Below are 27,457 nucleotides of genomic sequence, written 5' to 3' on the forward strand. Positions count from 1 at the left end.
TTCATTTTTCTTTATTAATTTTTTTCTCAGCACAAGAGGAAATAAAGGAACATATGGGGAATGAGCAGGAGCCATTTCTCAGTGCCATGGCCACCTGAAAAGGGTTTAGACCCATAATGCCTCTGAAAAATTCATTCACATTTCCCAAATCACATTAGGCAGGTACAGATTGTTTTCATTTTTACGAATTATTTTTACCCTTCCAAGCTCTATTAAACCAGAATATGCCAAAAATGACAGGGAACAGAATTGCCTTGAAGTCCCAGATGAGAACCGTTTGCAACTCGCCTAAATGAAAGAATTTATTTTGAAATAAATTGGGGTTGGATTTAGCAGAAAAGGTTATGCCAAGACTGAAGCTGTACCAGCACAGACTACAAAAATGAGGCTTGTTTTGCCCTCAGCATTGGCTGGAACTGGGAATAAACTGCACCAAACTGCGCCAAACACTGCAGCACTGGGGCCTGGCAGAGCCTTTGGTGACATCTCCCATCTAGAGATGGACAAGGGACAAGGACCCTGAACTCTGGGAGCTGGCCTCTGTCCTGGAGAGCCAGACCATGGGGAATGGCTGAGGGAGCTGGAAGGGGCTGCAGAATCCCTGAGGGAGCTGGAAGGGGCTGCAGAATGCCTGAGGGAGCTGGAAGGGGCTGCAGAATCCCTGAGGAGCTGGAAGGGGCTGCAGAATCCCTGAGGAGCTGGAAGGGGCTGGGGCTGGAGCAAAGGAGGCTCAGGGGCCCTCGTGGCTCTGCACAAGGCCCTGCCAGGAGGGCATAGCCGGGGGGGTCGGGCTCTGCTCGCAGGGAACAGGGACAGGAGCAGAGGGAGCGGCCTCAGGCTGGGCCAGGGCAGGCTCAGCTGGGACAGCAGCAGCAATTTGCCCATGGAAAGGGAGCTCAGGCCTTGGCAGGGGCTGCCCAGGGAGCTTTGCAGTGCCCATCCCTGCAGGTGTGCCCTGGAGGTGGCACTGAGTGCTCTGGGCTGGGCACAAGGTGGGCACAGCTGGCACCGCATGGGCTGGCAGGGCTGTGCCAGCCGCAGGGATTTGGGGTTCTGGGATGCTAACACAGACCCTGGGGTCTGACGGAGTGCAGGTCAGAGCAGGGCTGCTGCAGCCCCCCGGTGCCACCCCTGGGCAGCCAAACCCAGGGTGACCAAAGGGGAGCTCAGCCCTGCAGCCCCTCCCTGAGGGATCTCTGTGTCTGCCCCCATGGGAACATCCCTGATTCCACCTGGAGTGTGAAACCCCAGCTCATGGTAATGAGCGCACTGAGAGGGTTCCCATCAATCCATCCACACCTCTCCAAGTGCCAGGGGATGGTGCCACACTCTGCTCAGTGGTGCTAGTGACAGGACTACGTTTTAGGAATTCCCAGTGTGGAACACCTTTGGCTTGGCAACGAGACTTCCTTCAGCTTGGAATCATCACTGACATTTACAACTTGCTTATTTTTTTCCCTTGAGACATTTTCATTTTATTGAATACAATTACTAATTTGAATTATTTTTTACAAGTGCTACCAGTAACTCTGAGTCTGAAGTTTTTCCACAGTATCTGCTATGAGGAGATTGAGGGGTCTTGACAGAGCACCCAGCAGGTCAGAACAAGACCACAGAGGTGGATGTTCTTTCTCTGAAATGCATTTCTGCATCTGTAATGTCACTTTGGACAGGCGTCCTGTAATTATTTTACTTAAAGAATGATGTTATATGCAAGCTTTCTGGCAATACTTCTGGTATGTGACTGTACTCAATGTGAAAACAAGGAATTAACTAAATCATCCCAAACATCCAGGATTTTCTCTGCTCTGCCATGGTTAGAGGTGAGAAGGGAACCAAGAGGAGCAATGTTAGGACATCTGTGTGAGTTTGCTGAGTCACTTTTCCCTTCTTGTGGATCCTGCCAGGTTTGGATTTAGATCATTACAGTAATTTCTGAGTGTGCTGAGATTGGGATTGGGTTTAGATCATTGCAGTAATTTCTCTCAGTTTGGTGAGGTTGGGATTGGGTTCAGATCATTGCAGTAATTTCTCTCTGAGTGTGGTGAGACTGGGATTGGGTTTAGATCATTGCAGTAATTTCTCTGAGTTTGGTGAGATTGGAATTACATTTAGATCACTGCAGCCATTTCTCTGAGTTTGGTGAGGGTGGGATTGGATTTAAATCATTGCAGTCATTTCTCTCTGAGTTTGGTTAGAGTGGGATTGGATTTAGATCACTGCAGTCATTACTCTGAGTTTGGTGAGGTTGGGATTGGGTTTAGATCATTGCAGTCATTTGCCTCTGAGTTTGGTGTGATAGGGATTGGATTTAATCATTGCAGCCATTTCTCTCTGAGTTTGGTGAGACTGGGATTGCTTTAGATCATTGCAGTAATTTCTCTCTGAGTCTGGTGATATTGGGATTGGGTTTAGATCATTGCAATCATTTCTCTGTGAGTTTGGTGAGAGTGGGACTGGGTTTAGATCGTTGCAGTAATTTCTCTGTGAGTTTGGTGTGATAGGGATTGGATTTAATCATTGCAGTCATTTCTCTCTGAGTTTGGTGAGATTGGGATTTGGTTTAGATCATTGCAGTCATTTCTCTGTGAGTCTGGTGAGGGCCAACACTCTCGGGAGGAGTTTACAAGCCTGGTGGCCACCACTCAGAGCACACGGAGAGGACAGTCTGGCACCAAAGGCTCTGATGTAAAACCCGGTGAGCCAGGGTGGGGACACGGGGCAGCGGCTGGGCTCGGGTCACCGGGGAGCTCTGTCGGTGACGCGGATCAAGCTCAGGATCGTCCTCTGGATCTGCTTGCTCCTCACCCCGTAGATGATGGGGTTGAGCACAGCGGGCACCAGGATGTAGACGTTGCCCATGATGATGTGGACCAGCGGTGCCAGGTCCTTGCCGAACCTGTGCACCACGGAGAGCCCGATCAGGGGCACGTAGAAGGCCAGCACCACGCAGATGTGGGCGACGCAGGTGCCGAACACCTTGAGCCGCTCCCTCCAGGCCGCCAGGCGCAGCACGGCCCTGAGGATGAGCAGGTAGGAGAGGCAGATGAGCACGGCGTCCAGCCCCATGACCAGCAGGATGGCGGTGAGCCCGTACACCACGCTGGGGGTGGTGTTGGCGCAGGCCAGGTTCATCACGTCCTGGTGCAGGCAGAAGGAGTGGGACAGGCGGCGGGGCCCGCAGAAGGGCAGCGGCAGCAGCAGCAGCGGCAGCGGCAGGAAGAAGAGCACGCCGCGCGCCAGGGCCAGCAGCCCCACCTTGGCCGTGGCGCGGCCGTCGAGCACGGCGGCGTGGCGCAGCGGGTGGCAGATGGCCACGTAGCGGTCGGCCGCCATGGCCAGCAGCACGGTGGACTCGGCGGCCGAGAGCGCGTGGATGAGGAACATTTGCGTGAGGCAGGCGCCGAAGCCGATGCGGCGGCTGCCCAGCCAGTAGAGGCAGAGGGTGCGCGGCACGGTGGCCGAGGCCAGCGCCAGGTCGATGGCGGCCAGCATGCACAGGAAGAAGTACATGGGCGCGTGCAGGCCCGGCTCGGCGCGCACGGCCAGCAGCACGGCGCCGTTGGCCAGCATGGCCAGCACGTAGGCTGCGCACAGCACCGCGGGCAGCCAGGAGTGCGCTCCCTCCAGCCCCGGCGGGCCGGCCAGCACGAAGGACGGGCTGAGCTCAGAGCTGTTGGAGAAGGGCATGGCCCCCAGGGACGCTCATGCCAGGCCCGGCGCCTCCTGCTGCGGGGGAAACACAAAGGGGACGGTTTACGAGCCCTTTCCCATGGCTCTCGATCCCACAGGGCCATTCCGGGGATGCTCGGAGCTGCCGCGCTGATGGAGCAGCTCCTCTCCGGGATTTTTACCCCGTTATGGCTCTGAGCAGCAACATATGCGCTGACAAAATGCTGACATTTGAGTTCAGGAATTGCCTGAATTCTCTAAAAGGCAGAACACCGTAAAATCAACCTTTTCAATTATAAACCCATCAGCTGAACTTGTTTGCTTTTCTTTTTAAAGGACAAAATTAAAAATTATAACAAAAAACCCCGGCAGATTTTCAGTGCTTTCTGCAATACTTCAGTGCTGCCTGATTTTTTCCATATGTTCTGTGGTGGCCTGTCAGAAATGTGCTCAGTGAGGCTGGAGCTGGCAGTGCTGCCTCCCACGACCCAGCCCTCCCCAGAGCAGCTCACAGGCACAGGAAGACAGGGATCTTTCAAATGTTTTTGCACATACAAATCGGATTTTCATCCTATGAAAAACATGTATGGAAAAACCAGAATATCTGGAGAAGAAAATAATCAGATTATTTACCTTTTTCTGTATTTGTAGGTTTTCCAGGAGTGCTGTGATCCAAGGATGATGGCCTGAAGATACAGAAAAAGCTTTGCTTTAGGTACCTTTCTATTTTCAGGCAGCAAGCTAGTACCTGGAATAAACCCACCATCCCTCCTGCCCTGGATGGGCAGCACAAGGTCAGGCTCAACCTGAGCTTTCTGGTTGTTCCTTTGTGCCCAATCTGTGCAAATCAACCATGCAAAGTGGCTCTATGGCAAGCCCTGCAGGTTATTAATGGAGTAATTCTATAAGAAATGTTGGGTTGTGAAACATGGGGTTTTTACTGCACATCTGTTCTGACGAACTGAAATAGCACCGGGCTTTATTCTCCTGGTGTGGGGCTTTTCCATCTCGGATGTATAACAAGGAGCACTCACATTGTAGCTTTTTATACCCGATTTACACTCAGTGTGGGAGGACTGCTGCTGTCACCGTGCCCAAAATCTATTCCAGGGATGGCGCTGTCAGCCAAGCACTTGGATTTAGACACAAACAGAATGAACAAGGAGCCCCAGAAATCACCAGCAAGTACTGAGGCACCTCAGCTGTCTGCCCTGATGGAGTTACCTGAGTCCCACTGGGAAATCCTGCCCTCCTGATCATTTCCCTGAGGGAGTGGGGCTGTGGGACAGGCACGGAAACAACCCCTGTTGCTGCAGCTCGTCTCTAATTCTCTGGCACTGATAAATGAGTCAGGTTTTCATGAGTGGCTCAGGATTTGGGATTGCTGGTGGGCAGAGCAGGTGCTGTGAGGGCCTGGAATTCTGTAGAGATGGAGGCTGCATCCATGCCTTTGAAACACCAGGAAATGCAGATTTATTTTCCTAGGGGGACCCAAGCAGCACCCCCAGCAGTAACCCACAGAATCACTGAGGTTGGAAATCCAGGGTCATTGAGTCCAACCTTTGACCAATCCCCACCTCACTGAAGAACCTTGGAATGGTTTGGGTTGGGAGGAACCTTGAAATTCATCCTATTCCTTCTCCTGCCATGGCAGGGACACCTTCCATGGCTCCCAGCCCCAGTGTCCAGCCTGGCCTTGGGCACTGCCAGGGATGCAGGGGCAGCCCCAGCTGCTCTGGGCACCCTGTGCCAGGGCCTGCTCCCTCTTTCATTGCCCCTCCACCCTGCTCTCCAGCTGTGCTGACAGATGTGCTGATAAATGCCCCACACTTTGCCCTCCAACTCCCCACAAACATTTCCTTACTGTGGCAGAGGCTCCTCAGGGTTTTTGTTTCAGAGCTGTCCTGCAGAACAGCAGCATCCAGGAAACACAGCCATCCAGGGATGAACTCTGGAAGTTTTCAGAATGGGAGCAGACTCAGAATCTTCTCAGAATTCTCAATTTCAGAGTCCCGTGTGAGGATGCTGCATGCCAGGCCTCTCCACAGCAAAGCTCTCCTCTCCTGGCTGTTGTTCTCTTCTGTTCATTTCTCCTGCAAGCTCCAGTTTAGGTCAGAGGTATTTGAGCAGAGCTCTCCCCTTCCCAGTGCCAGTGGGAGCTGCTCCCCAGGCTGAGCTCCTGGTTGTTGGTGTCTCACCCTGGGCAGGGACCCTGGGACACAGTGAGATAATGAGCACAGCGCAGAGCAGGCAGTGGCCTGGGAATCCTCCCCTCAGGAATCCTCCCTGCCCTCTTGCTGCTGGTTTATGGAGCTGTTTCCGCATCATTTTTTTCTCTCAGTTTTTTTCTATCCAGCTACAGCACATGTGGAGCAGAACAGAGAGTCTGATCTGGGCTGGTGAAGTGCTCAGTGCCAGGCAAACCAGGACAGTCCAGGGCTGGGATCCTGTCCTGGTGCCTTTGCAGCTTCATCCCTCCCAGGCAAACACTGACTGTTGTTGCTTCAGCTCCACCATGCTCCAGACTGGCCAAAAGGTGGTTTGAGATAACAGAACTACAGCTCTGCCATTTGGAGAGTGAAATATTTACAGCTGGAGGTGGCTCTCAGTGCTCTGATGTGAGTGACGAGGTGGGGGATCAGTCACAGGTCTGTGAGAGCTTTTCCAACCCTGGTGGTTCTGTGATTCTGTTCTGTGACTTTGGGACACTTTACTCTGCCTGTGGGAGCCAGGAGAACCATGGAGAACCATGAAATCTTTCTGCCTGGCCAGCTGACACCCAGCTCCTCTGTGGGAGCCAGGAGAACCATGAAGGAGAACCATGGAGAACCATCAAACCTTTCTGCCTGCCTGATCAGACCTAGCTCCTCTGTGGGAGCCAGGAGAACCATGAGGAACCATGAAACTTCTGCCTGCCTGGTCAGACCCAGCCCGCAGCAGAGCAAGGAGGTGCTGGGCATGCTGCATCTCCCACCTTTGGGTACCCCTGGGGATCTCCTCCCATCCCTGAGGGGCACAGCCAGCACCAGCAGAGCTCAGAGGGAAGGCAGCAGCACCATGTGGGCCTGACTGTCAGGAAATTTAGCCATTCCTACCATGTGTTTGAACTCTTCTCTTTGTTTGCAGGAGAGCTTCAAGCCCCAGCAAACCCCCAAGCCCATCCAGACACACATCTGGCTCATCCAGCCCCACTCATCTGCAGCACACCCTGAAGAGTTTAGGCAGCTCCAACCTCATCTTTCTGCATCATACAGACACAAAAAAGGCTCCCTCAAATCTTATGACCTTTCACAAGGAATAGATGGATTTTATTGCAGATGCTGCACATACATGACACTCAATGCAGAACAATGAATGGGACATTAATTAGACTTGGCATGCTGGTAAGACTCAAAGGCTTCCAAAAGAGATGCACAAGCAGCTGTTTTCTCACTGGGGATGGGCACGGCACTCTGAACACATGGGAGATGGCTGAGCACGTTTTTCAGAGGGGCTGAGAGTGCTCTGGGCCCCCAACAGTGCTCTGTGCAGGAAGGGAGGAAAGCACCATGCCAGGACTCAACATGAAAGCTCACAGCTCTGGGCTGGGGGACAGCCCCCCAGGGGATCTGCAGCTCTTTCCTCTGGCAGCGACCTGCATGGATGGAGCACCAAGAGAGCAATCCACCAGCTCTGGGTGGGAAACCAGGCCAAGAGCTCTGAGCAAGGAACCAGCCCCAGGGGTCTGACAGAGAAACCAGTCCCAGAGAGCTGACAGACAGCCCATCCTAGGGGTCTGACAGACAGACAGCCCAGTCCCAGAGCTCTGACACACAGCCCAGTCCATCAGCACCTCCTGGCAGAACCTCTGGAGGAGGAAGCTACCAGTGAGAGCCCCGCTTCCTGCACAGGGCCCTGAGCAGGGCCTCCCGGATGTGGGTGGATTTGATGCTGTAGATGACGGGGTTGAGGGCAGGGGGGATGACGAGGTAGGTGTAGGCCACCAAGGTGTTCACCAGGGGAGGGACGTTCTTCCCGAAGCGATGGATCATGGACAGCCCGATCATGGGGATGAAGAACACGAGCACAGCACAGATGTGGGACACGCAGGTGTTCAGGGCCTTCAGGCACTCCTCCCTGGTGGTGAGGCTGAGCAAGGTCCTGATGATGAGGATGTAGGAGAGCACGATGAAGATGAAGTCCGTGCCCACGGTGGACAGGAGGACGATCATGCCGTAGAAGACGTTGACCTTGATGTCAGCGCAGGCCAGGTTCATGATGTCGGGGTGGAAGCAGAAGGAGTGGGACAGCTCGGTCCTGCCGCAGTAGGTCAGCCTCCGGAGCAGGAAGGGGATGGGCAGCAGCGAGAGCACGCCCCTGAGCACGATGGCCAGGCCTATCTTGAGCACGGTGCTCCTGGTGAGGATGGCCGCGTGCCGCAGCGGGTGCGAGATGGCCATGAAGCGGTCGAAGGCCATGGCCAGCAGCACGGAGGACTCGATGAAGGACAGGATGTGGATGAAGTACATCTGCGCAAGGCAGGCATCGAAGCCGATGCGGCGCGCGCCGAACCAGAAGAGGCCCAGCGTGGTGGGCAGGGTGCACAGGGCCAGCCCCAGGTCCGTGAGGGCCAGCATGCACAGGAAATAGTACATGGGCTCGTGCAGGCGCGGGGTCCTCCTGATGATGAACAGGATCACGCAGTTCCCCAGCAGAGCAGAGAGGTACAGGGCACAGAAAGGGATGGAGATCCAGGGGTGGAGGGCCTCCAGGCCTGGGATGCCCATCATGAGGAAAGCTGAAGGCTGATGGAAGGAGCCATTGAATTCCCAGGGGGTGTGTGAGTCATGCTCCATCCCAGCTCAGCTCTCACATGGCCTAGACCTAAAACAAACCAACGACACAAACCCCACAGTGCTGGACTCTGTGCTGAGCAGAGGAGCTGCACATCCCTCCAGTGGCCCACCAGCCTCTGCAGGGATCCCTGAGCTGGCTGGGAACGGTGCCACACACAGCTCCTGTTCACCCATGTAACCCCAAACACACAGCTCCTGTGCACCCATGTAACCCCAAACTGAGGGAAACACACAGCTCCTGTTCACCCATATAACCCCAAACACACAGCTCCTGTCCACCCATTAAACCCCAAACTGAGGGAAACACACAGCTCCTGTTCACCTATGTAACCCCAAACACACAGCTACACTCCTGTGCACCCATGTAACCCCAAACTGAGGGAAACACACAGCTCCTGTTTACCCATGTAATCCCAAACACACAGCTCCTGTTCACCCATGTAACCCCAAACTGAGGGAAACACACAGCTCCTGTTCACCCATGTAACCCCAAACACACAGCTACACTCCTGTGCACCCATGTAACCCCAAACACACAGCTCCTGTTCACCCATGTAACCCCAAACTGAGGGAAACACACAGCTCCTGTTCACCCATTAAACCCCAAACACACAGCTCCTGTTCACCCATGTAACCCCAAACACACAGCTACGCTCCTGTTCACCCATTAAACCCCAAACTGAAGGAAAAGGATGGACAGCTTTTGTTGATAAAGAGGGGGGAAAAAAGAAATACTTGAAATGCTTTAAAATGAAAAGGAAACAATTCCACCGTTTCAGAGTCATCCCCAAATTCCAGGGTTTGAGATGCTCTGTGGAGTGAGCAAATGCCTTTTCCATGCTCATCCCAAGCACGACCAATCTGCTAAGCCAAGGCTGCTTTTTTATGCCAAGTGGATATCAAAAGGTGTGAAAATTGTGAAAGATTAACCCTGACACTTCCTATTTAGGAAATCAACACTGCAAACAAATGCAAAATTTGTTGGCACTGGCCCTGGGTTCCCAGGGAACCTGTGGCTGCCCCGTCCCTGCAAGTGTTCAGTGCCAGCTTGGAGCAGCCTGGGCCAGTGGAAGGTCCCTGCCTGTGGCAGGGTGGAACAGGATGGTCTGTATGCCCCTCCCTGCCTGACCCAGCCTGGGATTCCACTATTTCCAGCAGCACAGAGAATCAGCCACTCACACCCTGCTGCTCTCAGCTCAGGAGGTGGTTCCCTGCGCAAGGTGGATTTTCAGGGGTACTCACAGCCAAGTCCTGCTCTTTCCACAGCCTTCCTGCCAGGGGGAAGGGAATAAATGAGCAAAATCCTGCACGCCTGTCAGAACTCAGGACATCCCTCTGGGTGTCCAGAGTTGCTGGGACCCCTGCCAGGGGCCTCAGAGACCCTGGCACACAGCCCAGAACACCTGTGGGTTTGATTATGACCCGTGGAGAAAATTACCAGCTTTGTATGAAGACCTGAAAGACACAGAAGTTTAGGTAGTGTAATAATAAAATTATCACTAGATGAAAAAGTAGATTTTGGGGTTTTTTAGAATAGGGGTTTTGGGGACAAGATGGAGGGACTTGGGTGTGTCCAGTCTTTCTTCTTCTCCTTCTTCTTCTTCTTCTTCTTCTTCTTCTTCTTCTTCTTCTTCTTCTTCTTCTTCTTCTTCTTCTTCTTCTTCTTCTCCTCTACCTCTATCTTCTGCTGTGATGGTGGCACTTACAGATTGGTTTAGAGTAGAAGCTCACTGTTTAATACAGGTGATAGCTATTGGAAAGTAATTGTAAACATGTTTTACGTAGTTTGCAGTATAAAAAGACAACACCACCCCTAGGGCAGGCAGAGTGCCTCTGGCTGTCCTGCTGAGTGAACCTCGGCTGGACAGGAGAAAAATTTTTATAGATAAGGAACAATAAACAACTCTGAGACCGAGAACTGAAGAGCTCCGACTCATTCTTCAAACGTGTAGGCCAAAACAGAGACTTTGCACACGTCCCAGGGCTGCAATAAACTGCAACCTTCCGAGACACATCCACAGGCTCAGTGTGGGGCCTGGGACGCCTGTTGGCCTGTTTGCTCTCCAACATGAATGATCCAATGAACCTCTGAGCCTTGGCACATCCTGCATGTCCTGTGACAGTGCTGCAGAGGCTGCAGGGTCCCTGAGCCCCTCAGTGACCCACTGGGTGGGTGGGAGATAGCAGCAAAGGTGCAATGCAGTCAAGAAGAGCTAATTAATGCCAAAAAATGAGCTAACTAAAGCAAAAAAGTATTTGTGACTTCAGTGCTCCTGCACCTTCCTCAGGATACAGCAGTGTGCCTGGATTGTGAGCCAGAGGATTTGCTGAAACACAGCTCATCTTTGATTACAGACAGTTCTTCCATGACGTATTTATTAGGGTCCTAATATGATTTTCTTCATTAGATTCTCAGCTTGAGAGTCTAATGTGACAATAAATCCTGCAGCTTAGCAAGGACAGACATCTTCCTGCTCCAGGGAAAGGGCAGCACATTACTGATGGGAGCTGGGGAAAGCCCCAAACCATCTGGTTTTCTGCAGGCAGGGCAGAGCCACGTGTTGGCATCAGAACCACCCTGCCCTGCAGTGCCAGGTGCTGAAGGGACAATCTGAGCCCTTCCTCAGGGGACCCTGGGCAGCACGGGGGACTTGGGGCAGCTGCTGCATCCATCCCCTGATGCTCCACAGAGCCTGGAGGTACCACAGCAAACTGCCCATGGTACCTCTGCTCCTCACTGCTGGCTCAGAGCCCCCAAAGGCAAGAGCTGCCCCTTTCTGCCAATGCAGCAGCATCTGGAGGGTGGGCAGCCCTGGCACAGGGTGCCCAGAGCAGCTGGGGCTGCCCCTGTATCCCTGGCAGTGCCCAAGGCCAGGCTGGACCCTGGGTACAGTGGGAGGTGTCCCTGCCATGGCACTGGGTGGGCTCTGAGGTCCCTTCTAACCCAAACCATTTCACAATCCTGTGATCTGAGCACTGAATTAACTCTGCTGACTGCTGCAACTGGGGCCTGGGTTAAAAACCTAAAAAGTCTGAGTGTGTGCAGGCCTGTGACCCCGAGCACAGCTTCTGGCAGGCACCCAGAACTCTCAGAGACACTGAGATTCAACAGCTCCTCAGGAATATGGACATGGCAAAAGAGACTCTTGGAGCACCAAGGAAAGAGGGGACAGCTGAGAGCTGCCTGGGTCTGTAGGAGATGCTTCACTTATAAGAAAACCTTCCCTGAAACCTGACTTTGTCCAATTCCCACCACAGTGTAGCAGTCACTCAGAACTTCAGGATTTATTCACTCTGCTCCCCCCTGAGCTACTCTTGTTTATTTTGTGCCCCAACACATTACAGATTCCATTCCCAGATGGTTTTACCTCTCCATGTCCCATGTGTGTGTGTAAGGGATTTGTATAAATACACACACATACAATGTGTGAAATACATAAACAACCAGGCAGGCTTGTTCCTGTTTCTGTGCATTTCTGTGTGTGCAGGTACCTCACAGCTCAGCTCACAGCAGTGTCTGTCACAGAATCACAGAGCCACAGAACCAGATTGGAAAAGATGTCCTGGCTGGCAGTAAGGGATGGGCACTGCCCCTTTGCTGTGCAGCCGAGCCCTGGGGAGCAGCCAGCCTCCCATTCCCATCCCAGGGGGATGCTGAGTTCAGGGTTGGTGTCAGCCCTGGAAGGGGGCTGCTGAGCCATCCACAATGCACAGGGTATCTCCTGTCCAGTGCTGAGGGGCTCCTGCTCCCCTGGAGCAGCCCAGCCTGCCTGGGAGAAGAGGCCAGGCTCCAGGGCAGAGCCCCCATGGAGGACACGGTGTTCCTTGTCATGCCTCTAAAGCCACCTCCTGATTTTTGCCTGTCTCTGACCTTAATGCTCAGCAGTAACACAAATGCTGGTGTTTTATGGGTTCTTGTCAGTGAGGGCAGGAGCAGGGCCCTGGGGGCTGGGGCTGGGGCAGGCTCAGAGCTCTGCTTCTCCCCACAGAGGAGACCTTGCTGTGCTCACAGCAGCATCACTGCCTGCCCAGGCACCAGGTGAGGGCTCAGCCAAGGGAGCAGGATCAGGGCTGGAGCTTTGGAAAACCAACAGGTCAGCAGGGGGACGCTGGCGACGCAGCTCCCAGAGAGCCCCATTGCCTGGTGACACTGGGGACAGGACAGGGACCATGGCCAGGGACATTGCCACGGCTGAGATGGCCCCAGGAGTGGGAGAGCAGCTGGATGGCACACCTGGCCACAGCCCATGGACACCACAGGAGATGGCAACAGATGGCAACAGCCCCTCCCTCCACACAGCCCACCCACGGCCACCACGGGGACCACCCGACTGGCACTGGGGCCATGGGGACCACCCGAGGGGCACTGGGGCCATGGGGACCAGCAAGTGGCACTGGGGACATGAGGACCAGTGAGTGACACTGGGAATGTGGGGAACCACCCGAGTGACACTGGGGACATGGGGACCACCTGAGTGGCACTGGGGACACAGGGACCACTGGTGTCACTGTGCCACCCAAGGGGCTCAGGGAGCAGCCCTGGGGCACAGCTCCCATCCATGTCACTGTCCCACCTGTGTCACTGTCCCACTCAAAGGGCTCAGGGGCAGAGATTCCATCTGTGTCACTGTCCCACCAGAGGGGCTCAGGAAGCAGCACTGGGACACAGCTGCCACCTGTGTCACTGTCCCACCCAAGGGCTCAGGGAGGTAGGTGCCTGCACTTACCAGAGGTGTTGGGTCTTTGGGGCCAGTGAAGGCTCAGTCGTGTCGAGGAGCAGAGGGAGATCCTGTGCCCATGTCCATGTCCATGTCCGTGTCCGTGCCCCTGTCCCTGCTCCTGCCTCTGTCCCTGTCTCTGCCCCTGTCCCTGTCCGTGTCCCTGTCCCCAGGGCAGCCCTTTTAACGCCGCCCCTGCCCACTCAGCCGAGCCTGAGCCGCGCTCCCGTGCGCAAGCAGCGGGAGGAGTGTGTGCAGCAAATGAGCATTTCCATTTATGCTGCTCGCCCAGCAGGCAGGATTTTCTCCTGATAGTTTGCTGGTGACATGTTTATGGCTCCCGGTGATTTATGGCTGCCACTGCTGCAGCCACAGCACTGGCAATGCACATAATTTTTATTGGGAGGGTAAATCTGTGGTGGAAGTCATAAATTTTGCAAGAGGAGTGCTTGCAGCATCGCTCCCAGGGAATGACAGAGGGGAAGTTCTGGCTGTCTCCCCTTGACCGGTGAGACACCAAATGCTTAATTAAAATCAGAATCTATTGCACAATAAAAACAAACTGGATGTCACGAAGGCAAACACAGCCCCAGGTGTCCCCTGGGGTGGCCCAGGAGCCATCCGTGTCAAGATGTCTGGCGGCAATAAGTTTATCTTTGCCCTCTCAGCTGCGGGATGGAAACTGAATTTAACCAGAGTTTCTGTGCCTGAACCAGGCCAGGGAGTGCAAATGGGTTTGTCTCATGTGAGGCGTCGGTAGAAAATGCAGCCCCTGGCCCTAAATGCCACCTCTGTGCTGGGGCACTGCCCTCCATGGACACCAGGAAATTCACAGAATCCTGGGATCACTGAGACTGGAGCAGTGTCCAGGACCACTGAGTCCAACCTGTGCCCAAACCCCACCTTGTCCCCAGCCCAGGGCACCGAGTGCCAGGGCCAGGCCTCCCTTGGGCACCTCCAGGGATGGGGTCTTGTAAAGGTTTTCACATGGGGGGACAGGACAAGAGCATCAACCTCAGGCCGGGCCAGGGCAGGCTCAGCTGGGACAGCAGCAGCAATTTGCCCATGGAAAGGGAGCTCAGGCCTTGGCAGGGGCTGCCCAGGGAGCTTTGCAGTGCCCATCCCTGCAGGTGTCCCTGGAGGTGGCACTGAGTGCTCTGGGCTGGGCACAAGGTGCCCGTGGGGCACAGCTGGCACTGCATGGGCTGGCAGGGCTGTGCCAGCCCCAGGGATTTGGGATTCTGTGGGATTCCCTGACCAAGCCTCCAGCCCTTTTCCCTCCCTCCTCACATCCCTTCCCACACTCCTCCCAGCCCTGACCCGCTGAACTCTGCCCTGCAGGCTCAGTTTATGGGCACTGGCCCAGCCTCAAAGCACAAACACTTCCAGCACCCGCTGCGGTGCCAAGGGAGCTGTGCCCATCCCAGCTGGCTCCTGGGAAAGCTCCTGTTGCTTTCCTGAAGATGGGAAAACAGCTGGAAGCTGCTCACACCCTCCCCACACTCAGCAGTACCCCTGGGAAAGGGAGTTCAGCAGAAAACCACCAGAGAGGCTGGGTGGGAGCACAGCAGGGAGACATCCCCATGGGGAGCTCAGGGTGGGCCAGAGGAAGTGCAGGATTTGGAGCACATGGGGTACGACCAAACAGTCTCACACCGTGCAATAGGGTGGTTAAAGCCAGCTGTGCCCCATCCCTGGGAGGGTTCCAGGCCAGGCTGGAGCGCCCTGCCCCAGGGAAAGGTGCTCCTGCCCGTGGAGGGACTGAAATGGATGGGCTTGGAGGTTCCTGTGCAGCCAAACCAGCCTGGAGTTCAATTCCAGTGAGTAAACCAAAGAACCCTCCATCCTGCCATGCTGCCACCAAGAGTGGCTGTTAATGGCCATTTGGGAAGGTCATTTTCAGATTATCATTCCCTTGGCACCTGCCCCAGCATCTGGCAATCAATTCAGAGGTTTCCTGAGCGGAGCAGCACCTCAGCCACTGCGGTTCATAGGAAACAAAAAAATCTCTCACCTGTGGACTTGTCTGATCCTTTTGCACATCCTTTGGGATCCCACCACATCCAGCAGTGATGGGTTCCATAATTCCACTCTCAGCTCATGTTAAAACCTGCTTTTTTACTTGATCAAAGTCATAGAAAGGTTTGTGCTAGCAGCGACCTCACATACCAATTTATGAATATTCTTTAATATATTTTTCTCTATATTAAAGAAATTTTAATATTTTTATTTAATATATAAAGATATATTTAATTTAAAATTATTAATAATTTAAATGGTGACTTTAACTGGGATCAGCACAAGCCCCAGGTAAAGCCAAGGGGAATCAGCCAATTCTGTGGTGCCATGAGTGACACATGGGATCCCATGGCCCCGCAGCCCTCCTGGCCAGTGAACGAGCTCTTCTTTCAGGGGCAAACATTGACACAGCTAATGGCTGGCTGGGTCCATCAGGGAGATAACCAGCGGGGGCTCAGGGGGCACAGGGAGTGGGGCTGCACAGGAGCAGACTCCATTCTCAGCGCACGGGATGGAAAATCAAACAGCCCGGAGACATCTGCAAACAGCAGCTTCGGCTTGCCCACACTGAGCAGAGAGGGCAGAGAGGTTCAGGGGCACAGCCCGCGTGTCCCTGGCTGAAAACAGAGCCCAAACCCCTGCCAGGCTGAGAGCGGCACCTCAGAGGGATCCAGAGCAGGGACACGGGGCCTGATACCACCTTCCACCAGACCAGGTTGCTCCAAAGCCTTTCCGGCCTGGCCTGGAACACTTCCAGGAATATAATTCTGAAAAGGTTTAGAAGAGCTCGTGTTTTGATCTCCTCAACAGATCTTATGTTCTGCAGATTGAAGTAGTTTCATTCTCATAAAGCCAAGTGTGTCCATTCTCCTTTATCACTCTGTTTTAATGGGATTTTTGTAAAATATTGCAGCAAGCATCTCACTAACAACGCGAGGAAATGAGGGCAGAGCTGCGAGGAGAGGCAGTAACAACATTAGGCTGCAATTCCGCAGTGATTTCTCCAAAACAAATCACTGGGATGTCATCAAACTGGTCAAAATCCAATCTGGCAAACCATTATCAGATGATTCTGCTTCCAGAAGGGACAGGAGAAAGATGCAGGGGAATTTATAACAGCACATGGGCGCTGTGATGCTGAGTGATCTCAGAGCCCGTGCTGCTCGTGGAGAGCTGCTTTGGGGCTGGTGCCACAGACCAGCTCAAGGTGAGAGTTTATCTCTGCATGGCCCGAAAAGCTGTAAACACCTCCCATGGTCCCACCCCTCAGGGAACGAAGTGTTTGGGATCTGGGACGGGGGTTTGGGGCTGGGATTTGGTTTGAGGTTTCCCTGTTTGAACTGACAGAGCATCTCAGCTCACCTCAGAGCAGCTGAGCTCCACACCAAGCCATCAGCCCCTGCCAGGGCACCCTGGTGTTCACAGGCAGCCCCAAACCTGCAACACCCAGGGCAGGTCTGGGGAGACTCAGACGCTGCATTTTGGGAGGTGTCGGACCTTAGCACAATTTTTGGGGTGTTTGAAGTTGCTGGGGCTCTTGCTGAGGGGTTTGGAGACTCTGGCACACAGCTTAGAACACTTGAGGGTTTGATTATGACTTGTGGAGCAAATTATTAGCTTTGTATGAGGATTTGAAAGTTACAGAAGTTTAAATAGTATAATAATAAAGGTATCACAGGGTGAAAGTGTAGATTTTAGGTTTTGGGGTTTTGGGGACAAGATGGAGGAACTTGGGAACTTGTCTAGCTTTTATTTTTCTTTTTTTTTGGTAGTATAAAAAGACAACACCTCCCTGAGGGCGGTCAGAGTGCTTCTGGCTGCCCTGCTGAGCAGACCTCAGCTGGGCAGAAAGAAAATTTCATAGATAAGAATTAATAAACAACCTCAAGAGCGAAAAGTGAAGAGCTCTGCCTCGTTCTTCAGACGCACGGGCCGAAACAGAGACACCCTGCACATCTCGGGGCTGCAATAAACAGCTAAACTCCAAGAGGGAGGTTTCTCATCATGTGCAAAGCCCTCTGTCCCTCTATGGTGTCCCATGTCAAACATGCAGGCCGTGTGGCCTCACTGATGCTCTGCTGTGCTCTCAGGCTGGGGTTAATGTGTGGAACCTGCTCACCCAGAGCTAGGGCTGCTCTGCCTGCTGGTGCCTGATGCAAACAGAGGGCTCTGTGTGCTCAGACAGCTCAGAACATCAGCCCATGCCCGGCTCCCAGGTACAGCAAGCTCTGCCAGTGAAGATGTGACCGCCCTCAGGCTCACACTGTCCGTGTGGGGTTCCAAGGAGATGCCCTGGGCCTTCACAGGACAGTGAAATCCCAAAGTACAGAAGCAGAGGAGTTCAGAGGCTGATCCTAAAACAACAAAGAGGACAAATATCTCAGTGGAATGCATCAGAGTATCCCAGATCAGACTCTGGGTCAGAGCTGGTTTCCTTAACTCCTTTAACTCCTTAGGACCCATTTTTTTCTTTTGCCGAGCAGATGAGGTATGAAAGTTTTGATTTTACTAGTAAGAAAGTTATGCTACTGCAGACACTTCGTCCTTCCTCTGAAAGAAATCTCTTTCAAATCCATCACCACAAGCCCAGCTGAATCTCTGGTGGGGCAGTGTGGGGTCAGCTGATAACAAAGGAATGTCAGACACGGGGCTAAAATGTGAGATTGGTACAGAACACAAATGATGGTCAGAATAAGAATGAAGTGAGGCAGTGTCATTTATTCATCATCTTCAAGAGCTTTGGGTTGGAAGGGGACCCCAAATCCCACCCAGTGCCACCCCTGCCATGGCAGGGACACCTCCCACTGTCCCCAGTGCCCAGCCTGGCCTTGGGCACTGCCAGGGATGCAGGGGCAGCCCCAGCTGCTCTGGGCACCCTGTGCCAGGGCCTGCCCACCCTGCCAGGGAACAATTCCTCATTGCCCAGATCCCACCCAGCCCTGCCCTCTGGCACTGGCAGCCATTCCCTGGGTGCTGTCCCTGCATCCTTGTCCCCAGTCCCTCTGCAGCTCTCCTGGAGCCCTTCAGGCCCTGGCAGAGCCTTCTCCTCTCCAGCCTGGCTCAGAGCAGAAGTTTCCCATCCCTGTGAGCATCCTGCAGATCCTGCCCTAACCCCTGTGCTGGTGCTGCTCTGAAGGGGATGTTGACAGCTCCGACTGTTTGCTGGCCAAATGGAATTCTGGCGTGGCAAATACAGTGTGCAGGCCCAGGGCTGGGGAAATGCAGGTGGGGAAAGGCAGCGACAGCTGGCAGGCACTTGCAGAAAAATTGACCTGTCCATTATTGCTGTAGGTGCTGCTGTGGAAAGTCAAACAGAGCAGAGCAAACAGGCTCTGCTGGGAAGGCTGGAGGTGCTGTCAATGATTAAAGGGAGGCAGAGAATGGCTGTCAGTGGGAACAGCTGGGGAGCAGCAGGGTTTGGGAGCCAGGGGAGCCCCGAGGGGGCACAGGGCATGGCTCAGTCCTGGGCCACGGCTCAGGCCTGCGCCATCCCACAGCAAGGGCAGCAGAACCAGAGACCCCAGCTGGAGAGAGCCCTGCTCTGGGACCCCAAAACAGGGACATGGGGCTACTGCAACCAGGCCAGAGGAACTATGGAGATGCTCCAAGAGCTGCTCTGGAGCCAGGCTGGGAGAGCTGGGGGTGCTCACCTGGAGAGGAGAAGCTGCAGAGAGAGCTCAGAGCCCCTGGCAGGGCCTGAAGGGCTCCAGGAGAGCTGCAGAGGGACTGGGGACAAGGATGCAGGGACAGCACCCAGGGAATGGCTGCCAGTGCCAGAGGGCAGGGCTGGGTGGGATCTTGGCAATGAGGAATTGTTCCCTGGCAGGGTGGGCAGGCCCTGGCACAGGGTGCCCAGAGCAGCTGGGGCTGCCCCTGCATCCCTGGCAGTGCCCAAGGCCAGGCTGGGCACTGACAGTGGGAGGTGTCCCTGCCATGGCAGGGGTGGCACTGGGTGGGATTTGGGGTCCTTCCAGCCCAAACCAGTCTGGGATTCTGTGGTTTCCCTTTCTCTTTCTCCTCCTGGGATAAGGAGCAGGCTGGGCTGAGATGTCCCAGAGGAGGAGCCCAGCCCCACCAGGAGAGGGCCTGGCAGGACCCTGCAGGCAGCACAAAGCCAGCAGGAATCTCCTTGCAGGGAGAATTATTTTACACCATTCCAAGCTGGTTAACCAGGAGGGATTGCTCTGGGATGGGGTGAGCTCCTCAGTGAGCCCTGGTTGCTCTGAGAGGGGCAGCCCAGCAGCCCAGGTATGAAACATGTCACTTGTCACATCTTTTATGAAAAATCCTTTCCTTAGGGTTTTTCCTCCTGAGAAGCTGGGAGGCCTCAGGAACAAAATGTAAACAATGGTTATCTGCTGCTGTGGAATGCAACAGGTGCATCTGGGATTGGTCTCATGTGGTTGTTTCTAATTAATGGCCAATCACAGTCAGCTGGCTCGGACTCTCTGTCCAAGACACAAACCTTTGTTATCATTCTTTCTTTTTCTACTCTTAGCTAGCCTTCTGATGAAATTCTTTCTTCTATTCTTTTAGTATAGTTTCAATATAATATATATCATAAAATAGTAAATCAAGCCTTCTGAAACGTGGAGTCAGATCCTCATCTCTTCCCTCATCCTGGGACCCCTGTGAACACCAGCACAGTCACTTATGCACCTCGGTGTGCCTGAGGACTGGCCATGCCCTGCAGCCCCACACATCCCAGGCTGATTGGGGTGGCCCTGCACACCCAGGGCTCCCTGGAGCTCCCTCCAGAGCAGCCTGTCCTCACTGGGAGCAGAGCCTGGGCACTGGGACAGATTTTCCTGGTGTTCCCAAAAGGTTTACGGGCTGAGCAGATGGTGTCATGGGACAGGAAATCCCACACACTCCCCTGCAGACCCTCCAAGGACACGGCAGTCACATTGCTGGGTTTGTGCCCACCAGCTCTTGTCTCCATCACTGCAGAGATGTGACTCACTCTGGCTGTGCAGTGAAAGCCGAGGAGCCCAGAGGGTCACACAGCTCTGGGAACTGACACTTTCACAGCCTGCACTGAACGGGGACGTTGCAAACAAAAACACAGCTCCGGGAACACTGTGTATTTCTGCAGAGACCAAATCCCCTCTCGGCAGTGAATTCCAGTGAAATCCTGTCCCAGCAGCCCTGTCTCTGCTGTGCCTGCAGGGAGGGCAGCTCTGCCACAGGGCCCTCCAGAGAGTGGGCATCCCAACATGGGAGAGGGCTAGTGGGGATTGTCACAACCCATCCCTCGGTATGGAGAGGTGCTGTGCCACGGAGAGGTGACAGAGATGGGAATTTCTGCCAGGAGGGGATACTGCCCATGAGCAGCCAGGCTGGAGAGGACAGCAGGAGGTTGTGAAAAATGGGTATTTTATTATTGGCTTTTCGCAAATATTGAAATGAATATTAGATGTGTTATGTTAGAAAGTTATGCTGTATTAATTCTTTTAAGTAGTGTGTTAAATATAGTTTAGGTTATACATAATGTTAAAATGGAAACCATGTATGTGAGATATTTTTTAAGAAAGGAATGAGGTACTTGCACCGAGATAGCAGCCACAGGACACCCGAATCTTTCAGAGAAAGAGAATTTATTGCCCCATTATCAGAAGAAAGGAACTTCTTCCTGCCTCGAAGGTGCTCTCAGGATTCAGAGGAAGGAGCTGACACTGCCCAGCCAGAATCCTGTGTTTGAATGGAATTTATGCATCCTGTATGAAGTGTATGAATATGCAACAGGTTATTGTTTTTAAGGGTTAATCCTCTGTTAACGTGGGTCCTTTTTGGGGCTTATTTTGCCCAGAAAAGGTACCCAGACTGTCCATAACTTTCTGTTTCTGTTGTGTCATATTGTCCTAATCCAAATTTCCCAAATTATTGTTACTCTAATTGTACTACTAATTTTATAACCATTTTATTATAATTAAACTTTTAAAATTTTAAAACGAAGTGATTGGCATTTTTCACATTGGCATGAGGGAATGGGCACCCTGGGCTCCAGGCTGGAGGGGATGGAAGGAGGATGCTGGCTTTGGGCACCATGCTGGCCCTGCAGCTGGGTCCCTCGGGTGGATCACTGGGGCTCTTTTCCAGCTCTGCACCAGGGGGTTCAGGGCAGGAACCACCAGGAGATGGGCACTGTAATATATCTTATAGAGTAATTCGTGCTTAAGGACAAAATGTATATTATAAAAATAGTAAAATCCAACGAGTCTCTGACCACAAGCAGCCCAAGGACAGATAACTCCTTTGGAGATGGCATTTGTGAACGGAGGGAGATCTGATGCAGTAGAGGTCGGATCCAGGTTCACCCAGCACCAATCCCAGGCTGGACGCTGCCTCTTTGGCTGCAGCTTTGTGAGGACCGTATTTTGCAAAAATAAATGCGAAAATAAAATCTTTCGCATTTATTAATTTGGATTTTTCTGGGTGATCATTTATAACAGTGTGGGTCTCTGATCACCTGGGAGTTAGCACTTGTTGCATAACTTTTCCTATAATCATAGATTGATTTAAATTTGTCTCAGGCTCCTCATAGAATCCCAGACGGGTTTGGGTGGGAGGGACCTCAGAAGCCCACCCAGTGCCACCCCTGCCATGGCAGGGACACCTTCACTGTCCCAGGCTGCTCCAGCCCCAGTGTCCAACTTGGCCCTGGAAATTTCCAGGTATCCGGGGCAGCCAACACCTACTCATGAACCACTTGAGAGGATGAGGGGAATTTGTAATTATTGCCCCAGGTGGACTTTCAGGGTCCCTTTTCATCAGCACAGAATCGACACAGAAATGCTTGAAGTATTAGAAAAATTAATCCACAAACATCAGAGGTTTATGTCCAAAATGGAGACAGAGGAGTCCTTTTACTTTATTCTGATAAAGGAAGAGGCCATGGGGCATTCCCCTGGGATCTCTCAGGTTTTTTGGAGGACTCAGCCTCCTTTTTATCCCAATTTTCCAGCCACATTTCCCTTTCTCTCTTTCCCTATTGGCTGAGGTACTTGAGTGATTCAGACTTCCCAAAACACCTGATACCAGAGATTCCCCTCTAATGTACAACCCTCCCTTTTCATTTTTAATTCTTATGGAATTTAGGGGGTTTTTCCCCATTTCTGAGGTACTTGAGAGGTTCAGACTTCCCAAAACGCCTGATACCAGAGATTCCCCTCTAATGTATAATCCTCCCTTTTCACTTTTAATTCTTATGTAATTTAGGGGTTTTTCTTCCCCACTGTTTCTTTCATCTTTCAATGTCTAATTTCATTTATCAGCCAACCTAAAGTCTATTTGTAAAAGCAAAAATCTTTTTCCATTCATCACTCAGTGGAATCCTTCCCATTGATTCTTTTCCCTTTATTTGCATTTGGGAAAGTGGAGTGATCCAGCCCTGGTGCCTTCCTTCCCTGGCTGCCCGATTTATGGCAAGGGAGATTTTATAGATTTTATATCTGTGTATTTCATAGATTTTATATCTGTGCATTTTATAGATTTTATATCTGTGTAGTTGCACGTGGGTCTATAGCATATTTAGAGAGAGATACAGACAGAGAGAAGGACTTCACACCAGGAAACAAGGATGGGAGCAAAATCCACAAAAGGTTTCTAAAAAAAGAGCAGAGACCAAGAAAGCAGCCACAGGATTGACACAACCATCACAGAATCAAAGAATGGGTTGAAAGGACCTTAAAGCTCATTTCCTTCCTCCCCACCCACCATGGTTCACACCTCCTGATTCATAATCAGAAATGGTGTTTGGAGGGGTTTTTGATAATGTGATGAGTTTCACACACAGGTGGTGAGTGATGGGTGCAGAGCTGGACCATGGTGTGCTGCTGCCATTGTCGGGGGGTGCCCCCAGCCCCTGTCCCCCACCTTGGGCAGGGCACAGCCAGGGCTGGGGGTGTGCCAGGGCCTGAGGGGCTCCAGGAGAGCTGCAGAGGGGCTGGGAACAAGGCCTGTAGGGACAGCACCCAGGGAATGGCTGCCAGTGCCAGAGGGCAGGGCTGGGTGGGATCTGGGCAATGAGGAATTGTTCCCTGGCAGGGTGGGCAGGCCCTGGCACAGGGTGCCCAGAGCAGCTGGGGCTGCCCCTGCATCCCTGGCAGTGCCCAAGGCCAGGCTGGATACTGGGGACAGTGGGAGCTGTCCCTGCCATGCCAGGGGTGGGCTGGCGGGGCTTTGAGGTTCCAAACCATTTTGTGATCCTATGACAAAACCAGGACAAAAGCAGACAGCCTCAGGCTGGGCCAGGGCAGGCTCAGCTGGGACAGCAGCAGCAATTTGCCCATGGAAAGGGAGCTCAGGCCTTGGCAGGGGCCCAGTGCCCATCCCTGCAGGTGTGCCCTGGAGGTGGCACTGAGTGCTCTGGGCTGGGCACAAGGTGCCCATGGGGCACAGCTGGCACTGCATGGACTGTTCCAGCCTTGGTTCCAGAACCTGGCATTCTGCACAGGTTTGGGAAGGTCCTGGCTCCCCTTGCCCACATCCCCATGGGCACCATCTCCATCCGGGTGCCCCCTGTGCCCACCCCCATCATCTATGGCATGAGCACCAAGCAGATGCACAGAAGGTTCCTTACTCCAATTTCAATTTTCAAGGCAGAAGCTCCCTTTGGGACCCCACGGTAAGGTTTGGGGTGGGAAGGGGTGTAGGAGCATCGGGGGTGGGACAGTAGGGATGGATGGAGATGAGAGATCTCTGCAGCCAGGTCAGGAACTTGGGGTTCATTGCACAGGGCCTGGGTGCAGGGCCCTGCTGGGATTTGGGGTTCATTGCAAAGGGCCCTGCTGGGATTTGGGGTTCATTGCACAGGGCCTGGGTGCAGGGCTCTGCTGGGATTTGGGGTTCATTGCAAAGGGCCCTGCTGGGATTTGGGGTTCATTGCAAAGGGCCTGGGTGCACGGCCCTGCTGGGATTTGGGGTTCATTGCACAGGGCCTGGGTGCAGGGCCCTGCTGGGAGCTGCAGCCACAGCTCAGAGAAGTAAAGAGAGAAGAGAGGGGGAGAGAGGGTGAGATGATAAGAGAGTAAGGGAGTAAAAAGGGTAAGAGAGTAAGAGGATAAGAGAGCGAAGTTCCTGTTCCAATACAATAAATCTTCTGTGTTGAATATTCTGATTCTCGCTAACCAATCTAGTACAAGATACAAATCCTATAGCATTTCCATACAGGCTATAAGAATCATTACATTACCATCCTGTGTTACATTTAAACCCTAAAAATTCCTCTTTGGGCCCTTCTGCCAAGCTGTAGGGTCTGCTCTGACCCTTGGGCCTGTCTGCAAGCAGAGGGTGTTGTTCCATCCAAAGGGGATCACCTTCAGCAGCCCCACCATTGTTTTCCAGTTGTTCAGTAACTGAGGGATCTCACAGCTTGCTTTCATTTCAATCTCACTTATAGTTTCCATATTCTCAAAATCTTTTGCCAGACAATCATATTGATAAGGCTTTCCTGTTTCATGTTCCCCAGCAAAGGGGCTCCTCAGCAGTGCCAGGCTGGCTCCCAGCACACAGAACTGTGGTTTATGCTGCTCCTCCTGCAGCACAGCCGTGCATGGGGCTGCATAGAGGGCTGAGCAGGTTTATGGGGCTCTCAGAGCCTGCCAGGAGCTGCCCTTGGCTGGGACTGCTCCTTGCCTTGAAGCACAGCCCTCAGTGACACGCAGGCAGACAGCACACAGCATCATCCACAATTAACCATGGTGTCATCTCCCTCTGGCATTCAACCACTGCCTATAATCTGGAAATTTATTTTTGGAAGAAGAAAATCAATAACACTTTGTGGAAGCAGAAAGCTCTAGCACAAACCCAATTAAGATCTTCATTTCCTGAATTAGGCATGAATTAACTCATTACCCACACAGCAAAATCATATTTGCAAACAGCAGATCCAGATGTGTTTTGGGGTGGGTTTTGGGGTGGGTTTTAGCAATGAGGGGTACAGGGTGCCCAGAAAGGAACTCTGGGCTGTCCTATGCCAGGCACAGGTGGTTCCACATGGATCAGGAACTGACCCATCACAAAATCCTGGAACCACGGAATTCCAGAGGGATTTGGGATAGGAGGGACCCTAAATCCCACCCAGTGCCACCCTTGCCATGGCAGGGACACCTCCCACTGTGCCAGGCTGCTCCAATGCCCAGCCTGGCCTTGGGCACCGCCAGGGGTGGGGAATTGTGGTGCCTTTGTAATCAATATAATATATGATATATGATATATATGATATATATGATATATATGATATATATGATATATATGATATATGATTTATATATTATATATTATATATTATATATTATATATGATATATTATATATTATATATTATATATTATATATTATATATTATATATTATATATTTATGTTATATGTTTATATTATGTATTTATTATAAAGGGCAGAAAACATCAAACAGAGCAGGTACAGCCCTGAGGGTCTGCAGGGCCCCACCTGAGCAGGTACACCCCAAAGGAATGAGCCCACACTGGATTTGATTGTGCAGTTTATCACTTCGTCTCTCAGCATCCCAAATTCCCCCATGATCCCCCATATCCAGTGCTCTGGGTACAGGGAGGTTCCTAAACAGCTTCAAAACAACCCATTCCATCCTTTCCTCTATGTGCAAAGCTCAGTTCCTGCACAACTAAATTGAGAACCTCCCACAGGTGTGAAAAGGGACTATTTATATACTTTATTTATGTGTTATATATATATATTTAAATATGATATTTGTATTTTTTCCCTTCTCCTTGGCCGTGGGCTCTGTGCTGGAGAAAGAGCTGCTGAGGACACCTTGGGGGAAGCAAACCCAGATCCCACAAACGCTGTGACCCCCAGGGCAGCAGGGCCCACCCGGGTGAGGGATTTCTTACCTGCTGGGCTGCCATGGCAGGAGCTGGACCAGGGACCCAGCAGTGAAATAGGCCAGGTTTGCTCTTGTGCCTCCTGAGGAACCTCCTTTTGTATCAGCACAGATTTATAAATATTCCAGCTCTGCAGCTCCGTGTTCTAAGGCTTGGGGAAAATAAAGGAGGTAGGTACATTAAATCAGTGGAAATATTATGGATTTCATTATCTTCAGCACGTCTCAGAGCTGCTGATTTGTGTTTGATCTGTGAATCAGCTCTGCAGCAGCCCCACACATCAATAACTAATTCAGGCAACAGAAATTATGTCGGAGTCAAAGGAGGACAAACACACTGAAAAGACAGATTAAAAATAATCAGTGTTCTTCTCATGTTTGTGTTCTTGCCCATGAGCTGGAGCTGCTCTCCCTCAGAATCCCCAAATCCCTGGGGCTGGCACAGCCCTGCCAGCCCATGCAGTGCCAGCTGTGCCCCATGGGCACCTTGTGCCCAGCCCAGAGCACTCAGTGCCACCTCCAGGGCACACCTGCAGGGATGGGCACTGCAAAGCTCCCTGGGCAGCCCCTGCCAAGGCCTGAGCTCCCTTTCCATGGGCAAATTGCTGCTGCTGTCCCAGCTGAGCCTGCCCTGGCCCAGCCTGAGGCCGCTCCCTCTGCTCCTGTCCCTGTTCCCTGGGAGCAGAGCCCGACCCCCCCGGCTGTGCCCTCCTGGCAGGGCCTTGTGCAGAGCCACGAGGGCCCCTGAGCCTCCTTTGCTCCAGCCCCAGCCCCTTCCAGCCCCTCAGGGATTCTGCAGCCCCTTCCAGCTCCCTCAGGCATTCTGCAGCCCCTTCCAGCTCCTCAGGGATTCTGCAGCCCCTTCCAGCTCCTCTGGGATTCTGCAGCCCCTTCCCAGCTCTGTTCCCTGCCCTGGACACGCTCCAGCCCCTCCAGGTCTCTCCTGCAGGACCAGAGCTGGGCACAGCCCCTGAGGTGCCACACAGTGCCCAGCACAGGGGACAATCCCTGCCCTGGCACAGCCCAGGTGCCATCAGCCCCTTGCCCAGCCAGGCACACCTGGGCTCGTGAGCAGCCCCTGTGCCCAGCACCCCCAGCTCTCCCAGCCTGGCTCCAGCCCTGGAGCAGCCCCCTGGCTCCTCTGGACTGGCTCCAGCACTTCCACCAGGGTGAAAATGTTCCCCTGTGTGACCCAGGATGTGCTTGGCACCGTGGTGCTGGCACAGACATCACCCCGCAGTGGGAGCAGTGCATTTGTTTATCATTTCTCCTCCTGGCTATTCCCAGGCTGCAGCTTCTCCCCCGGGATGATTCAATCCCTCAAGTCCCAGCAGGGATTAGGGACATCAGCT

The 27,457-nt window shown here is 52.9% G+C and overlaps 2 protein-coding genes across 3 annotated transcripts; both read right to left on the reverse strand.

Moving 5' to 3' along the window:
* LOC141727183 (olfactory receptor 51E2-like) lies at positions 1-13,370 on the reverse strand. The gene is made up of 4 exons (XM_074533237.1): positions 13,235-13,370; positions 5,537-5,765; positions 4,306-4,358; positions 1-3,729 (listed from the first exon to the last, which is right to left on the reverse strand). Exon 4 carries the CDS (start codon positions 3,688-3,690, stop codon positions 2,740-2,742), a length of 951 nt encoding a protein of 316 aa, XP_074389338.1. The 5' UTR covers positions 3,691-3,729; positions 4,306-4,358; positions 5,537-5,765; positions 13,235-13,370; the 3' UTR covers positions 1-2,739.
* Positions 6,531-26,336, reverse strand: LOC102060713 (olfactory receptor 51G2-like). Of its 2 annotated transcripts, none has more exons than XM_074533228.1 (2): positions 26,116-26,336; positions 6,531-8,535 (listed from the first exon to the last, which is right to left on the reverse strand). In XM_074533228.1, exon 2 carries the CDS (start codon positions 8,505-8,507, stop codon positions 7,533-7,535), a length of 975 nt encoding a protein of 324 aa, XP_074389329.1. In that variant the 5' UTR covers positions 8,508-8,535; positions 26,116-26,336; the 3' UTR covers positions 6,531-7,532. The 2 variants fall into 2 exon arrangements, with proteins under 2 accessions (XP_074389329.1, XP_074389328.1); XM_074533227.1 differs by lacking the exon at positions 26,116-26,336 and adding an exon at positions 13,235-13,369 and having other exon boundaries at positions 6,535-8,535.
* Between the last annotated feature and the right edge of the window lie 1,121 nt (positions 26,337-27,457).

This window comes from Zonotrichia albicollis, chromosome 2 (genome assembly GCF_047830755.1).
Source record: "Zonotrichia albicollis isolate bZonAlb1 chromosome 2, bZonAlb1.hap1, whole genome shotgun sequence".
Classification (NCBI taxonomy): Eukaryota; Metazoa; Chordata; class Aves; order Passeriformes; family Passerellidae; genus Zonotrichia; species Zonotrichia albicollis.

What these genes read in the sequence shown, in the direction of transcription:
- LOC141727183 (XM_074533237.1), bottom strand. Translation starts at nt 3,690, where the DNA reads ATGCCCTTCTCCAACAGCTCTGAGCTCAGCCCGTCCTTCGTGCTGGCC.
- LOC102060713 (XM_074533228.1), bottom strand. Translation starts at nt 8,507, where the DNA reads ATGGAGCATGACTCACACACCCCCTGGGAATTCAATGGCTCCTTCCAT.